The sequence below is a fragment of the Pristiophorus japonicus genome, chromosome 9 (assembly GCF_044704955.1).
Source record: "Pristiophorus japonicus isolate sPriJap1 chromosome 9, sPriJap1.hap1, whole genome shotgun sequence".
NCBI classification, from domain to species: domain Eukaryota; kingdom Metazoa; phylum Chordata; class Chondrichthyes; family Pristiophoridae; genus Pristiophorus; species Pristiophorus japonicus.
This window is the reverse complement of record NC_091985.1, coordinates 120,010,512-120,028,238: the sequence shown is the minus strand read 5'-3', so window position 1 is coordinate 120,028,238 and position 17,727 is coordinate 120,010,512. Positions and strand designations below refer to the sequence as shown.

At 43.4% G+C, this 17,727-nt stretch overlaps 1 protein-coding gene across 3 annotated transcripts in view; it reads left to right on the top strand.

The window, feature by feature from the left end:
• LOC139273200 (N(4)-(Beta-N-acetylglucosaminyl)-L-asparaginase) overlaps positions 1–17,727 on the top strand; it is an 81,185-nt gene that overhangs the window by 19,845 nt on the left and 43,613 nt on the right. Inside the window, exons 3-7 of one of the 3 annotated variants that reach the window (XM_070889782.1) lie at positions 4,113–4,269; positions 11,928–11,976; positions 14,033–14,071; positions 14,185–14,273; positions 15,982–15,997. In XM_070889782.1, the coding sequence (XP_070745883.1) occupies positions 4,113–4,269; positions 11,928–11,976; positions 14,033–14,071; positions 14,185–14,273; positions 15,982–15,997 (350 nt within the window). Of the gene's footprint in view, positions 1–4,112; positions 4,270–11,927; positions 11,977–14,032; positions 14,072–14,184; positions 14,302–15,935; positions 15,998–17,727 lie in introns of all 3 variants that reach the window. The other 2 variants (XM_070889784.1, XM_070889783.1) reach the window with 2 other exon arrangements.

The following is a 17,727-nucleotide window of genomic DNA, read 5'->3' as shown; positions in this document are numbered from 1 at the left end:
AGTTGTTGTGTATGGAGAAAGAGTCAGACTGAACACTGTGAGTTCAAAGTAAAGTGTGACCTTAGTCTTTTATTGCAGGTCTCCAGAGTGCGTCTCCAACCTGTGAAGCCTCCTTAAATACCTGTGCTCCCAAGGGATTATGGGATCCCTTGGGACTCCAGGGGATGAGCCCTCTGGTGGCTGTACAGGGTAAATACAAGTGTACATATATAACAGTAACATTGCATTGAAGTTGTGCTATCGGTGCCTAGGATAACAGATTGCTCAAATCTATCCATATTTGAAGGCAGAGTGTTTCTACTGCAAGAAAACTGGGCATCTTGCGAAGTGGTGCCGACAGAAAAGTAAATCGACTGGCAATACTAGAAGTAGAAATCACCAGACACTACATACTGTTGAAGAGAAGCAGCAGGACGAGGAGTTCCTGGAGATTCATGTCAACAGCAAGAAGATATTTAACAACGATTCGCGAGGTATCATCATCCAAGTAGACCTCTGGGGAAACCACGATACCCATGGAAATTGACACTGATGCATCCGTCAGCATAGTACTGGAAGCTATATCACAACAAGTTGAGTGATTATCCACTAGAGAAATCAAAGGTAGAGCTGCGAGGCTCCTCAGGAGAGCAAATCCCTGTAGTAGGAAGTGTCACCATACTGGTGAAATACAAGGATCAATACCAGAGCTTGCTTCTCATAGTCGTAGCAGGAGACAAGTTTGCCTTGATCGGTAGAAATTGGTTGGGATCACTGATGCTGGATTGAAATGAGATTTTTCGTGTGGAAACAGAATTTGCAATGAAAGATGCTGTCATCAAGCAGTATCTGAAGGTGTTCCATGAAACAGGCAGTTCAATCCAAGGTTTCAAGGCGAGTGTCAGAGTGCAGAAGGACGAAAGACCAGTTTACTGCAAGCCACGTCTTGTACCATGTGCACTCCAGGAGAAAGTTGAGAGAGAACTCAAAAGACTAAAAACTGAGAACATTATCTCTAAGATAGATCTGAGTAATTAGGCTACACCCATTGTTGTTGTACCTAAGTCAGATGGTAAGGTTGTATGGTGATTACAAGGTAACCGTAAACCAGGTTCTAGAGTGTAATCTACCCCAATACATTGTTAAATGTGGATGATTTGTTCACAATGTTGACAGGTGAACAGATCTTTTCAAAGTTAGATCTAACAAACACCTACCTACAACTACTCATCTAGGCCTATATCAGTTCAATAGGCTACCATTCGGAGTGTCTTCCGCCCCCGACATATTCCAGGGAGTGATGAACTAAATTTTGCATGGGATTGAAGGGGTAGTGTATTATTTAGATGACATAGTCATTTCAGCACCAAATGGGCAAATCCATGATAAGATGTTGAATGAAGTGCTCAAACGACTAGAGAAGCACAGAGTACGAGTGACTGTTCACAAGTGTGAGATGTTTCAAAACTCGGTGGCATACTTAGGGCACAGAGTAGACAAAGATGGTTTACATCCAACCAAGGGAAAGCTGGATGCAATCAGAAATGTACCCACTGCCAAGAGTGTCTCTGAATTTCATTGAGTCTTTTGAATTATTATGGAAAGTTTCTCCCACATTTGGCTAGTGTTACATCCACTGAATGAACTGTTGAGAAAACAGGTCCCTTGAAAGTGGTCAAAAGAATGCGAGCATTCAAAGAATGTAAAAGCCAGTTAATAGAGAGTACCATGTTAGTTCACTATGATGGATCTAAGGAGATCAAGCTAGCATGTGACGCCTCTCCATACAGAGTTGGGGCAGTGATCTCTCTTGTACTAGATAGTGGGGAGGAGAGACCAATAGCTTTTGCTTCACGCACTCTCCGTGCCGGTATTGATTTTTGGGATCAAGAAGTTTCACAAATACTTGTTTGGCTGTAAGTTTACCATAGTTACTGACCATAAACCCCTGACAGCAATCCTCCATCCAAAGTCCCCAGTTCCAACCTTAGCTGCAGCCTGAATGCAGAGATGGGCTTTGATTTTGTCAGCGTATGACATTGAGTATAGACCATCAGCTGATCACAGTAATGCTGATGCAATTCCAGGTTGCATTCAGAAAGACATCTAACACCTTAATGTTGACAAACTCTTGATCTGTACTAGACTTTGAAAAAAAGCTTATAAAAATCCGAACACAGACATCGGAGAAGCAGGCAGAGAACCGGAGAACTTGTGCTCTGGTCAGTGAGAATTTGTGCATTTACATTAAGTGTAGGGCCCACCAAAGTGGGTTGGGATATGCATAGAATTACATAGACTGTTGCAGCACAGAAACAGGCCTTAACCAACAGGTCTATTTATGTAATACTAAATAAATAGAAGTTCTACTGATTGTACTAAGTGTGCCTCACCATATTTGGTGTTCTGTACGTTTTGCCTGTTGTGCAATAAAGCAGCTTTTGAATCAATCTGAACATCGCCTTGCCTAGTGTTAACTCAGTCCACCTTCGAGAGATCTAGAACACAAGGGAGTTTCATTGTTCCTCTCCCAGGTCTTGCAATTGCACTAGTAAATGTAGAGCAGTGGAAGCTGTTGACACCACTGAACCCAAGTAGATATCTGCAACAGACCCAAATTTGTAGCACCGTTATCAACATCCCAAGAAAGCCAACGGGTGAACGTTTCCCAGGTGCCCAACTTTGAATAGGCCGCCAGGAAGTCGGTAAGAGTAGTCAAGAGCAGGACATATGTCTGGCCTGTGCTCTTCAACTTCCTAGAGTGGCATGATTGAGCTCAGGAACTGACCAGCGCTGGTGATTCTAGACACAAAATGGGTAGCACACTAGCACAGTTAGAGATTGTGGGTTCAAGTCGCACTCCAAGGACTTGAGCACATAAATCTAGGCTGACATTCCAGTGCAGTGCTAAAGGAGTGCTGCACTGTTGGAGGTGCCGTCTTTCAGATGAGGCGTTAAACCGAGGCCCCTTTTGCCCCCTCAGGTGGACGTAAAAGATCCCATGACACTATTTCAAAGAGGAGCAGTGGAGTTCACCCCGGTATCCTGGCCAATATTTATCCCTCAATCAACATAACAAAAACAGATTATCTGGTCACTATCATGATGCTGTTTGTGGGAGTTTGCTATGTGCAAATTGGCTGCTGCGATTCCCACATTACAACAGTGACTACACTCCAAAAGTAATTGATTAGCTGTAAAGCGCTTTGAGACGTCTGGTGAAAGGAGCTATATAAATGTAAGTCTTTCTTTCATGTGGTCCAAATTTACTGCATTACTGCACTGCCTCAGCACATATGTTTTCTGATTAGCTTGGTTCCTTACATGCACTGTAAAGCAGAGTCCACCATCTCCTTCTTTACCTTGAATTCTGCCCTTGCCTGTCATCCATCCATGTGCACTTTCCAATAGGTATCACTACACAGCGATCAACAGTAGGAACCTCAGCTAAGTTTCCCCTCCAGCTTAGCCCAGGGGCACTGTGACCAATTGCTGACTGCTTACTACAACCATGGCTTAGGTCAATTCAATCTTCAACTTTCCTGGTCTGTAAACCAACTTTCCTGGTCTGTAAACCATACTATCAGAGATTCCTGTAGGAAGTTAAAGCCCAAGACTGAAGGGATATTTGAAACTGCTCTGAAGTCGTATGTAATTGTCTGTCTAATATTTTGTTTATCTGAGTTGATTGATTCATATACATTGTTGACTGTTAACATTTATATCTTCAACTTGGAATACAGTATTTCCTGTGTCCTACCATAGTATTAATGATTTGTTTGTCGTTCTTTGTTGCACAATGGCTTTTTAATTAAAGAGTTTGAATTAATATGGCCATTTTACCAAATTTCCCCCCATTTGGGGTTTCCCCAAGCATTTGATTGACCCAGAAAGTGAGACCTTAACATAGTGCATGCAAAAAAGTAGCTTAGGTCAGCCAGAAGTGTTTAGTATTGTGAAGATCTTTAACTCTGCACGAATTATAACTCAACATTTTTCGTTTTGTGAAAACACCAGTGTATAATTTACACAGGGTTGGAGTGCACATGGGCAATAAAGAAGTACACAAATTGCATATAGTTGACATGGGAAGATTCTTTTACAACTTTTTTTTTTAATGTGTTTTGCATTAGTGTGGGTGTCCCTCTGACAGTGGCTCGTATGGTGATGGATAAGAATGCACACAACATGCTCGTTGGAGAAGGAGCGGTAGCCTTCGCCAAAGAACAGGGATTCAGTATTGAAGACAACAGTGATATGATGACTGCGGAAAGCTTGGCTGCCTATGAGGTGATCAAACTTCAATCATTATGATTGCTACTCCTGCATACGATGTTTTCAGGTCAGGTTTGTAGAATTATCACAATTGTTAAAAGTTAAAATGTTATCCAAGTGCAACTCAAAATTTAATTTCAAGCCTCAGCTAATATTTTAGATTCCATATCATTGTTTATATAATAAAAGTCATCATACTGCAGATTTCTGACTGAATTGTGTATTTGTAGCACAACTAGGAACAGGAGTAAGCCATTCAGCCCCTCGAACATGTTCCGCCATTCAACCAGATCATGGTTGATCTGTATCTTAACTCCATCAACCCACCTTGGTTCTGTAACCCTTAATACTCTTGTCTAACGAAAATTCATCAATCTCATTTTTGAAATTTTCAATTGACCCCCAGCCTCAACAGATTTTTTGGGGGGGAGAGAGCTCCAGATTTTCACTAACCTTTGTGTGAAGAAGTGCTTCCTGACATCACCCCGAATGACCTAGCTCTAATTTTAAGGTTTATGCCCCCTTGTTCTGGACTTTCCCACTAGAGGAAATAGTTTATCTCTATCTAATCACCTGAAAACACCTCAATTAGATCACCCCTTAATATTCTATACACAAGGGACTACAATTCTAGTCTCTGTAACCTCTCCTCATAATATAACCCTTTTAGTCGTGGTATCATTTTGGTGAATCTATGCTGCACCCCCTCCAAGGCTATTCTATCCTTCCTGAGGTGCGATGCCCAGAACTGAACACAGTGCTCCAGATGGTGTCTAACCAGAGCTTTATATAACTGTACCGTAACTTTCTATTCCAAGCTCCCCTTGAGATAAAGGCCAACATTCCATTAGCCTTTTTAGTTATTTTTTGTACCTGTCCACTAGCTTTCATCGATCTCTTTACTTAGACACCTAAATCTCTTTGTTCCTCCTGTAAGATTTCTAAATCTCTGGCATTAAATTGACAGCAAGACTGATTCTTTTAAAATAATTTGGAATAGTTTATTAAACACACACACGTCACATCTATCAGCAGTCGTCAGCTATCCTACGGATCGACTTGGTTACAACAGATACAATGATGTTACAATAAAAATGGTATACTTTACTTCCCTCTGGCAAAGCACACGGCCTGCTTCTTTGTCCGTAGAGGGAGGTCCTGCTTTTGCCATGTGCTAAGGAGAAGAGAAGAGAGCAATCTTTGGCTTGAGTTTTTACACCTCTCAAAGCCATTGTTTCTCAGAAAGACTCAGGATTGGATCTTGGTTCCAGGGCCGTTCCTGATTGGCTTCTCCTCATACATGTGTCTGTCTGTAGGGCTGGCACCACTCCTTGACTAGGTTAATGGCTTTCCAATTAACACCTTTGTTCCTTTAAGCTTTGTCCAGCCAGAAGACAATATACAAACAGGACATGCTGGAAGTCTGTGAGCTTCCATTTTGTTTTAACACTGCAACCTTTCCATGTAATCTAACATACACAGAATCATAGAAACATATACATACACAGAATCATAGAAACATAGAAAATAGGTGCAGGAGTAGGCCATTCGGCCCTTCAAGCCTGCACCACCATTCAATAAGATCATGGCTGATCATTCCCTCAGTATCCCTTTCCCGCTTTCTCTCCATACCCCTTGATCCCTTTAGCCATAAGGGCCATGTCTAACTCCCTCTTGAACATATCCAATGAACTGGCATCAACAACTCTGTGCAGCAGGGAATTCCACAGGTTAACAACTCTCTGAGTGAAGAAGTTTTTTCCTCATCTCCGTCCTAAATGGCCTACCCCTTATCCTAAGACTGTCCCCTGGTTCTGGACTTCCCCAACATCAGGAACATTCTTCCCGCATCTAACTTGTCCAGTCCCATCAGAATCTTATACGTTTCTATGAGATCCCCTCTCACCCTTCTAAACTCCAGTGTATAAAGGCCCAGTTGATCCAGTCTCTCCTCATGTCAGTCCAGCCATCCCTGGATTCAGTCTGGTGAACCTTCTCTGCACTCCCTCAATAGCAAGAACGTCCTTCCTCAGATTAGGAGACCAAAACTGAACACAATATTCCAGGTGAGGTCTCACCAAGGCCCTGTACAACTGCAGTAAGACCTCCCTGCTCCTATACTCAAATCTCCTAGCTATGAAGGCCAACATACCATTAGCCGCCTTCACCGCCTGCTGTACCTGCATGCCAACCTTCAATGACTGATGTACCATGACACCCAGGTCTCGTTGCACCTCCCCTTTTCCTAATCTGCCACCATTCAGATAATCTGCCTTCGTGTTTTTGCCCCCACAGTGGATAACCTCACATTTATCCACATTATACTGCATCTGCCATGCATTTGCCCACTCACCTAACCTGTCCAAGTCACCCTGCAGCCTCTTAGCGTCCTCCTCACAGCTCACACCTTCACCCAGTTTAGTGTCATCTGCAAACTTGGAGATGTTACACTCAATTCCTTCATCCAAATCATGAATGTATATTGTAAAGAGCTGGGGTCCCAGCACTGAGCCTTGCGGCACTCCACTAGTCACTGCCTGCCATTCTGAAAAGGACCCGTTTATCCCGACTCTTTGCCTCCTATCTGCCAACCAGTTCTCTATCCACGTCAGTACATTACCCTCAATACCATGTGCTTTGATTTTGCACACCAATCTCTTGTGTGGGACCTTGTCAAAAGCCTTTTGAAAGTCCAAATACACCACATCCACTGGTTCTCCCTTGTCCACTCTGCTAGTCACATCCTCAAAAAACTCCAGAAGATTTGTCAAGCATGATTTCCCTTTCATAAATCCATGCTGACTTGGACCGATCCTGTCACTGCTTTCCAAATGCGCTGCTATTTCATCCTTAATGATTGATTCCAACATTTTCCCCACTACTGATGTCAGGCTAACCGGTCTATAATTACCCGTTTTCTCTCTCCCTCCTTTTTTAAAAAGTGGTGTTACATTAGCTACCCTCCAGTCCATAGGAACTGATCCAGAGTCGATAGACTGTTGGAGAATGATCACCAATGCATCCACTATTTCTAGGGTCACTTCCTTAAGTACTCTGGGATGTAGACAATCAGGCCCCGGGGATTTATCAGCCTTCAATCCCATCAATTTCCCTAACACTATTTCCCGCCTAATAAGCATATTCTTCAGTTCCTCCTTCTCACTCGACTCTCGGCCCCCTAGTACCTCCGGAAAGTTATTTGTGTCTTCCTTCGTGAAGACAGAACCAAAGTATTTGTTCAATTGGTCTGCCATTTCTTTGTTCCCCATTATAAATTCACCTGAATCCGACTGCAAGGGGGCCTACGTTTGTCTTCACTAATCTTTTTCTCTTCACATATCTATAGAAGCTTTTGCAGTCAGTTTATATGTCCCTGGCAAGCTTCCTCTCGTACTCTATTTTCCCCCTCTTAATCAAACCCTTAGTCCTCCTCTGCTGAATTCTAAATTTCTCCCAGTCCTCAGGTTTGCTGCTTTTTCTGGACAAATTATATGCCTCTTCCTTGGATTTAACACTATCCTTAATTTCCCTTGTTAGCCACAGTTGAGCCACCTTCCCCGTTTATTTTTACTCCAGACAAGGATGTACAATTATTGAAGTTCATCCATGTGATCTTTAAATGTTTGCCATTGCCTATTTACGGTCAACCCTTTTACTATCATTTGCCAGTCTATTCTAGCCAATTCACGCCTCATACCGTCGAAGTTACCTTTCCTTAAGTTCAGGACCCTAGTTTCTGAATTAACTGTGTCACTCTCCATCTTAATAAAGAATTCTACCATATTAAGGTCACTCTTCCCCAAGGCTCCTCGCACAACAAGATTGCTAATTAGTCCCTTCTCATTACACATCACCCAGTCTAGGATGGCCAGTTCTTTAGTTGGTTCCTCGACATATTGGTCTAGAAAACCATCCCTAATACACTCCAGGAAATCCTCCTCCACCGCATTGCTACCAGTTTGGTTAGCCCAATCAATATGTAGATTAAAGTTGCCCATGATTAAAGTTGCCCATCAATTTTATCATTACTAAACACTTTTATTCTTACACTCCACAGTTCCTAGCTTCTTGCCATTTAGAAAATACATCCTGTCTTTTTAGGTCCAAAGTAGCTGCTCTCTGATATAAATAAATCGATATATAAATTTTAAAACATTTCTCCCCCCCCAACTTCTCAAGATACTGAAGGCTAGTGGGGTCCAGCTCCATGGCTCTCAGTAGTCCTTTAGTGCCTTACTTGAATGTCTATTGTTCATGTGAGTGTAAGCAGGCTCTTCCTTGCTGCGATGCTCCATCTCACTCTCAACAAGCTCCCCACTGGAGTGGAACTAAACTGTCGAATCAATGGGAACTTGTTCAAACTTCGCCGCCTCCAGGCTAGATCCAAGGTCGTCCCATCCATGTCATTGAACTATAGTACACGAATAACGCTTGCATCTGCACACATGCAGAGGCCGAACTCCAAGCCATCGTCAACACCTTCACCGAGGCGTATGAAAGCATGGGACTTACGCTAAACATTCGTAAGGCAAAGGTCCTCCACCTACCTGACCGGGCCACACAACATTGCCTGCCGATCATCAAAATCCACAGCGCGGCCTTGGATAGCGTGGACCATTTTCCATATCTCGGGAACCTACTATCAGCTAAGGCAGACATCGATGACAAGGTCCAACACCGCCTCCAGTGTGCCAGTGCAGCCTTCAGTTGCCTGAAGAAGAGAGAGTTTGAAGACCTGAACCTCAAATCTGACACCAAGCTTATGGTCTACAGGGCAGTAGTGATACCCACCCTCCTATATGGCTCAGAGACATGGACCATATACAGCAGACATCTCAAAGTGCTGGAGAAGTACCACCAACGCTGCCTCCGCAGGATCCTGCAAATCACCAACATCCATGTTCTCGCTCGGGCCAACATCTCCAGCATCAAAGCACTGACCACACTCGACCAGCTCTGCTGGGCAGGCCACATCGTCCGCATGCCCGACACGAGATTCCCTCAGCAAGCCCTCTACTCTGAACTCCTACACGGCAAGCGAGCCCCAGGTGGCAGAGGAAACGTTTCAAGGGCACCCTCAAAGCCTCCTTGATAAAGTACAACATCCCCACTGGCACCTGGGAATCCCTGGCCCAAGACTGCCCTAAGTGGAGGAAGAGCATCCGGGAGAGCGCTGAGCACCTCGAGTCTTGTTGGCGAGAGCATGCAGAAATCAAGCGCAGACAATGGAAGGAGCGTGCGGCAAACCAGACTACCCACTCATTCTTTCCTTCATCCACTGTCTGTCCCACCTGTGACAGAGACTGTAATTCCCACATTGGTCTGTACAGCCACCTGAGAACTCACTTTGAGTGGAAACAAGTCGTCCTCGATTCCGAGGGACTGCCTAGGATGATGATGACTGAGAGGAGAGGAATCACAGCCTTGTCTGATCATTTCCCAACATCTACACACACACACTCTCCAGTCGGAGCCATTGAATAGCAATCAGCGGGAAGAAGTATGGCTATTGTTTTTAATCATCCCTAATACAGAAATACTGAGGTCAATTGCAGCACCTTTGCTGCAATCGATTACAATGCGTCGACCACACAGAAACAGGCCATTCGGCCCATCGAGCCCGTGCCTGCTCTCTGCAAGAGCACTGCAACTAATCCCACGCCCGCCCTTTCCCCGTAGCCCTGCAAATGTTTTTCCTTCAGATAATTATCCAATTCCCTTTTGAAAGCCATAATTCAATCTGCCTCTAACACCCTTTCAGGCAGTGCATTCCAGATCCTAACCACTCACTGCATAAAAAAGTTTTCCCTCATGTCGCCTTTGATTCTTTTGCCAATCACCTTAAATCTGTGTCCTCTAGTTCTTGACCCATCCGCCAATGAAAACAGTTTTGCTCTATTCTGTCTCGACCCCTCATGATTTTGAACACCTCTATCAAATCTCCTCTTAACCTTCTCTGCTCTAAGAAGTACAACCTCAGCTTCTCTAGTCTATCCACGTAACTGAAGTCCCTCATCAGTGGAACAATTCTTGTAGATCTTTTCTGCACCCTCTCTAGGGCCTTCACATCCTTCCTAAAGTGCGGTGCCCAGAATTGGACACAATACTCCAGTTGAGGCTGAACCAGTATTTTATAAAGGTTCATCATAACTTCCTTGCTTTTGTACTCTATGCCTCTATTTATGAAGCCCAGGATGCATTTTTAACCACTTTCTCAACCTGCCCTGCCACCTTCAACGATTTGTGCACATATACCCCCAGGTCTCTCTGTTCATGCACCCCTTTAGAATTGTACCCTTGAGTTTATATTGCCTTTCCTCATTCTTCCTACCAAAATTTATCAATTTTTATCTCATCCAGTATCTCCACTATTTCTTAAATGGTGAGAAACTATTAAATGCTGGTGTTCAGAGGGATTTGGGTTTCTTTGCACTCAAAACACAGCAAGTTAACATGCAGCTACAGTAAACAATTAGGAAGGCAAATGGTATGTTTGCCTTTTCTTGCAATGGAGTTTGAGTAAGGAAGTCTTGCTGCAATTGTACAGGGCTTTGGTGAGTCCACACCAAGAGTACTGTGCACAGTTTTGGCCTCCGTACCAAAGGAAGGATATACTTGCTTTAAAGAGGGTGCAACTAAATGTTCACTAGATTGATTCCTGGAATGAGAGGGTTGTCCTATGAGGAGAGATTTTGTAGTATACTCTCTGGGGTTTAGAAGAATGAGAGGTGATCTCATTGAAACATACAAGATTCTGAGAGGACTTAACAGGGTAGATGCTGAGAGGCTGTTTCCCCTGGGCTGGAGATCTAGAACTAGGGGTCATAATCTCAGGCTAAGGGGTCGGCCATTTAGGACTGAGATGAGTAGAAATTTCTTCACTCAAAGGATTGTGAACCTTTGAAATTCTCTCCCCTAGAGGGCTGTGGATTCTCAGTCATTGAGTATATTCAAGGCTGAGATCGATAGATTTTTGGACACTAGGGGAATCAAGGGATATGGGAATCGGGTGGGAAAATAGAGTTGAGGTCGAAGATCTGCCACGACCTTATTGAATGGTGGAGCAGGCTCGAAGGGCCATATGGCCAACTCCCGCTCCTAATTCTTATGTTCTTATACAGGTTGAACCTCCCTTATCCAGAACTCTCAGGACCTGGCCTGTTCTGGATAAGGGATTTTTACGGATGAGGGGTGGTCACATTAAATTAGATGGTACAGGCATGGAGCAAGGGGATATCTGGGTTGGCTGACTTGGGGCTGGGAGTGCGGCAGAGAGATCATGGGGAGCGTGGGTATGGGGGGGGGGGGGTGGATCGCGGGATCAGGCCAGTGATTGCAGGAGTCTGCAGCGAGGAAGGACTTTAATTTGTTCATGTCGGAGTTCTGCGCATGCTCCACCTAGTGGCCAGGAATGGTTCTGGACAAGGGGTGGTTTACGTAACTATGCATACTTATCAAATTTATTTGCTGCACATTTGCTTCAAAAGCATCCTTAGGAGGATCCAGATAGGAAATGAAATGACAAATCATAAGCTTATCAGCAATTTTCCAAATACCTCCTAATTTATACATTAAATCTTTATCTGATGGTTGTGGAAATAGAGTTCAACATACATTATGATTTTTCTGTTTATTTTAAATTTGAAGGTTATTAATTGTTTCAATTTGTTTAGGAATTTTTAGAAAATCGCAAGAGTTCTTCCAAAAATCATGACACCTTAGGTAAGAAATATCTTGTACACCAAAAAAACAGTACATATACATTGGTGTTCATGACCTGCAGTGAATCCTGATTAGTTTAATCAATGTAACCCGCCTTTTGGATGACATGTTAAACCAAGGTGGACATAAAATCATGTGGACATAAAAGATCCCATGGCACTATTTTGAAGAAGAGCAGGGGAGTTCTCCCCGGTATCCTGGCCAATATTCATCCTTAAAAACAAATTAGCTGGTCGTCATCACATTACTGTTTGTGGGAGCTTGCAGTGCGCAAATTGGCTGCTGCGTTTCCTACATGAGAACAGTGACAACACTTCAATAAGTGCTTCATTGGTTGTAAAGCGCTTTGGGACGTCCGATGGTTGTGAAAGGCGCTATATAAATGCAAGTCTTTAATGAATGCATCTCAAAGTGATATAATTGTTTTTACTGGAGACAGTTTTCAAACCCCGTCATCCTGAATAATGCTTACAGCGTTGCAGACTAAACCCGAGAACATATCTGTGGCAGACCTGAGTTTGTAACCGCAGGGTTTCTCCTTTAACAAGAATGCAAATAGTTGAAATGGTTTCTTGTTGCCATGAGCTGCAGCCAAGTCCAGTTGTCCGCAATAATGGTAATGACACATACACGAAGCAAGCAACTACATACCTTGTTGGGAGAGCTTGATGTGATGTTTATTTTGTATCATTATGTGAAGATAAGTTGTACTAATTGAACTAAGTGCAGCTGATCATAATTGTTCTGTATGTTCTCTGACTGTGAAAGAAACCATCTTCATGATTAATATCAATCCTCACTTCATCAAATGTTTGCTCAGTCTGCCTTCAGCGAGATTGAAGAAGCACACTCCCGAAAGCTATGACTATCCAGTCTGGATAACAGGCGGATGCTATTGTTACATCCCTGAGTTATGCTATCATACAGACAGCTATAGGGCAATGTGTGTCAATGGCCATAAAAAGTAAGATGTCCAGACTGCTTATGGAAGAGACTGATGCCACTGAACCCAAGAAAGTATCTATGGCAGTTCTAGGTTTGTAACAGCAGGTTTGCTCCTTTAACAAGAATGCAGATAGTCAAAATGGCTTCTGGTTGCCATGAGATGCAGTCAAATTCAGATATCCACAATAACAGTTATGACACAGAAACGAAGCAAGCCATTACATACCTTGTGACCTTTTATGCAATGCGTATGAGTAACGTCGTAATTAAAAGAATACCCACTTGATTTGGAACCCAGCGAACGTGGTACCTAATTTCAATAATGGTGACGTAACAAGCCTGGGCAATTACAGACCCAGTAGCTTTTTAGTGGCAAGTGTGAAAATAATGGCAACAACCATTAGGAACAAAGTAGAGAAGTACCTATATGAAAAGAATCTAGTAAATGGCAGCCAATGTGCTTTCAAAGGGGACAGACGTTGCCTGAGTAATCTCCTTGACTTTTTTGAGGAAGGATACATCTCAAGTGGATACTGGAAAGACCAATCATATAGTGTATCCAGACTTCCAGAAATTCTTCAATAATGTTCCTCCAGAAAGGCTGATACACAAGCTTAACACATTAGGTATCCTCAGTAAAACTTGGATGTGAATGAAGAACTGACTGAACGAGAGAAAGCCGTAGGTACTATTTAGGAGAGTGACATTAGGCTGGGGAGATGAAACAAATGGAGTGCCCCAGGGATTGGTGCCGATCGATGTGAATGACCCAGATTCAATAACTCAAATGTACACTTCCAGATTCACAGGTGATACTAAATTGGGAGGGGTGCTTGTCATAAAATGGAAACTGATGAAGTAGCTGAAGAATTATAGGAAGTCCAGGACAATATTTAAAGTGGATAGAACTGTAGCAGAGAAAAAAAATCAATACAGGTAAGTTGGAAGATCTGCATCAGAAGAAAAAAATGGGTAACATACTTTAATGAATGGTTCAGGAAGTGTTATGCTTGCTGAAAGTATCTGCAATATGCAATACTTTTAATATATTAAAGATGTGGCAATTCACTAAGCAGCTTGTTCAATGTAATATTTTCTGTTTTGTTGTTAGGTCTGATTGCCTTGGATCGCCTGGGAAATGTAACTGCAGGTATGGACAGTACTTCTGCAGTGGCTAATGATATATGGATTTTGCTTTGTTCTGATCCAGAAGTTACCATTGAGTTGAAAATCTGCTTTCACTGATTTTGGTTTGAACTCTAGGTGTATCTACATCGGGAGCTCCATTCAAAGACCCTGGGCGTGTTGGTGACTCACCTCTGCCTGGATGTGGGCTGTATGCAGACAATCGGGCGAGTATCTTCTACAATCTAATTCTAAGTTGTGTAGTGACAAGAATTATAACACTTGTTTATGTGTTAATAAATGTTTGAAAGTGTCTTTATAATTTAATTTGTTGGTTTACATTTGAAGATGAAGGTAGTAGAGTAATCCTTTTAGGGTGCAGTGTTGCACGATCACATTATGATGTAAAATAAAACCAGAAAATGCTGGAAACACTCAGCAGGTCAGGCAGCATCTGTGGAGCGAGAAACCGAGATAATGTTTCAGGTCGATGACCTTTTCTCTCCACAGATGCTGCCTGACTGGCTGAGCAACGTTCCCTTTAAGCTACCCTGCCATGCAGGGCTGCAAGGGACCTGTGCAGCCGGTGAACCAGCATTTATATAGAAAAACTGCACGTGCACGGAATTTTGAATGATCTGCGCAGCCCCTTAAAAGGGCCGCGCGGGCCTAAAACATTACAGGGAACATTGCTGCTGACATTCCAGCATTTTCTGTTTTTATTTCAGATTTCCAAAAGTATTATGCTTTTGTTCACATGATGATGCAGTTCTGATGCACCTTTCCACTGCGTGCCTAACAGCAGCCCTTGAATTAAACAGGTTAAAATGGTGCATGCATGAATTTGATACAAATGTGTTAATCATTGTGCTAATATGGGGGCCGAAATTGCCCTCCAAACGGGGCGCACTTGCTGTTTTGTAAGTGATCTCTTCGTGCCAATGCATGGGGCGGATAATCTGTCGAAATTCCGGATTTTCTTTTTTTTTGCAGCAGGGTGGAAGTACGGGCGGGTCAGAACGGCCGTCGCTCTGAGTTATCAGCGCTGTGCTGCTACGTCACAACGTCTCTCCACTTCAGTTAAAGGGGGGGGACCGCTGCGAACTCTGCAGCCACTTTAGTGGCAAACACTGGGCCACCAGGGAGGGGTTCAGCCAGGCTAGCGGCCCGGTACCCAAGAGGGGGTGCCAGTATGCCTGTTGGCAGCCCGGCTGAACCCGTGGCCACCATTGTCGCGCCGACCTGGCACTTAAAAAAAAACCCCGACAATTAAAATAAAATGGCGGCCGCGGCAGTGCACATGATGCTATGCCGCCCAGGCACACACAGCTTCCCGCTGGGGAAAGCTGTCGGGGACACTGAGCGGTAGCCGATCTGCTCCCACGGGGCAATTTCCCACACGGGGCAGAAATTAGGTCGCCGCCGGTCGGTAAGGAGTCGGCGCATGCCCGACGCCGCGAGAAGACGGCTAGGGTGGTCCTGTACAACGCTCCAAATATAAAGGAAGGCAATTTTCAAAATGGCGGCCCCTCCGCGCCAACCGAGCGGTGAGTCCTTACTCCTCTGAGGCGGTTACGGCTTTTATAGAAAGGGGCAATTTCGGCCCCAGGGTCTCTAATTTGGGGGACATGGTGTAGTAAGAGGCTTTCTGTGAGGGACAGGGAATTAGAGGACATGTTCTTTGAGCACCCTTTTGTGACTGGTTATAACATGACATTTGCAGAGCGGGCATGGCCTGGGGTTAGGTTACCTGCTCCTCCTCCTCTCGACTGGAGAACACTGGCTCAGCAATTAAAAATGGGGTTCAAACTTAAATTGTATAGTTTTTAATTAATGTTATTTCTCTCATAATTATGGTGGGTTGATTTATGGTTTGTATTTTTATCAAGGTCACTCCATCACAATCAGCACTTGTGACAGCTGTTATTCTTACAGGCAGGAGCTGCTGTTGGTATGTGTTTTGTGCAATATGTTTGGTTCATTTTTTCTCATCCATAAAGCAACAGAAACGACACCTCATGGAATATTTTTTTCATCAAATTTACAAAATATTCACAATATCTGTACTATGTATGATGTACATCTCTACCTGTTGGCTTTTGGGAATCAGAAATAGGCAAGTGTTATTTATGGTTTTGAAATTGATTAATGTTTAAACTTACTTTTTAAATCTGTTAACATTTATTTCAAGTTTTTCTTTTCAAAACTAAAACATAAGTCTTGTCTTAAAAACAAAAGACAAGTTTACAATAGATTAGTGTTATAAGGGATATACATTCGTGCAGTATAGGCTTTTGTAGTGCACTGTTATCATCTTTATGCTGGCACCACTTTTGCATTTTGTATTGCGAGTTGCAGCATTCCGCTGTCCAGTAACTCTCCAAGAAACAGCAGATACCTTGCAAATAGTTTGTGGTATTTTTGGCTTTATTAATCTGTGGTATTTCATCAAGTCGTTGAATATATAGCATTCAGTGGAACCATGTTTTGTAAATTGTTTAGATAATTAAACCTATTCTGCCATCCTTGTTCAAATTCTCCCACTCCATCCTTGGGACTATAATTATTCCGTACTGACTATGTCTTCCTCCCAGTTACATGAGATTAATTCAGACATGCAAAACTTCCACCGGGCAACACTCCAAGCATCACAGGTGTGGCAGACATGGCGGTCGCCACACTCCGTCTAATTTACGTGATCTTTCAGGTTTCTTGTACCGGTTGTGGGGAAAGTCTTCACTCCATTTCCAAGTTATTTTTCTCACTTTCCCCTTAGTAATATTCCCCATATTAGGCAAAAAAACAGACTGGAGACCTCCTCCCAGGTATACATTAAAGACAGTAAAAGATGGCTGTTCTCTACTTTTGTGTCCCTCTCTCTAACAAAATGCCTGGCTCCCACTTGGTGTTTCCCATGCTATTAACTTTTATTTATATAGCACCTTTAATGTAGTAAAACGTGCCAAGGTGCTTCACAATAGTGTTACAAGACAAAACGGATACATTTGACACTGAGCCACAAAAGAAAAAATTAAGGCAGATGACCAAAAGCTTGTTTAAAGAGGCAGGTTTTAACAAGAGTCTTAAAGGAGGAAAGCGAGGTAGAGAGGCAAAGAGGTTTAGGGAGGGAGTTCCAGAGCTTGTTCCAAACAGCTGAAGGCACAGCCACCGATGGTTGAGCAGTTATAATGAGGGATGTTCGAGAGGGCAGAATTTGAGGAGCGCAGACATCTTGTGGGGTTGTGAGGTTGAAAAGGATTACAGAGATAGGGAGGGACAAGGCCATGGAGTGATTTGTAAACAAGGTTGAGACTTTTGAAATCAAACCGAGAGCCAATGTAGGTCAAAGCATCATCCATCATAGGCAATCCCTTGAAATTGAGGAAGACTTGCTTCCACTCTAAAAGTGAGTTCTTGGGTGACTCTACAGTCCAATACGGGAATTACAGTCTCAGGTGGGACAGACAGTCATGGGAATGGTTTGCCACACGCTTCTTCCGCTGCCTGTGAGTTGTCAACGAGGGTCCTGACTTTCCAGGTCCCGAACTTCATATTGAAGGGTGGAAGATGCCTGTGCGTGGGTTCTTTTAACGTGGGGTGACCATTGCACACCGGCTACCACACGGGCTTAGCTGAGCGAGGTCTTGGTCCAGTGGCAAGGGGGTCCAAGATGACTGGTCA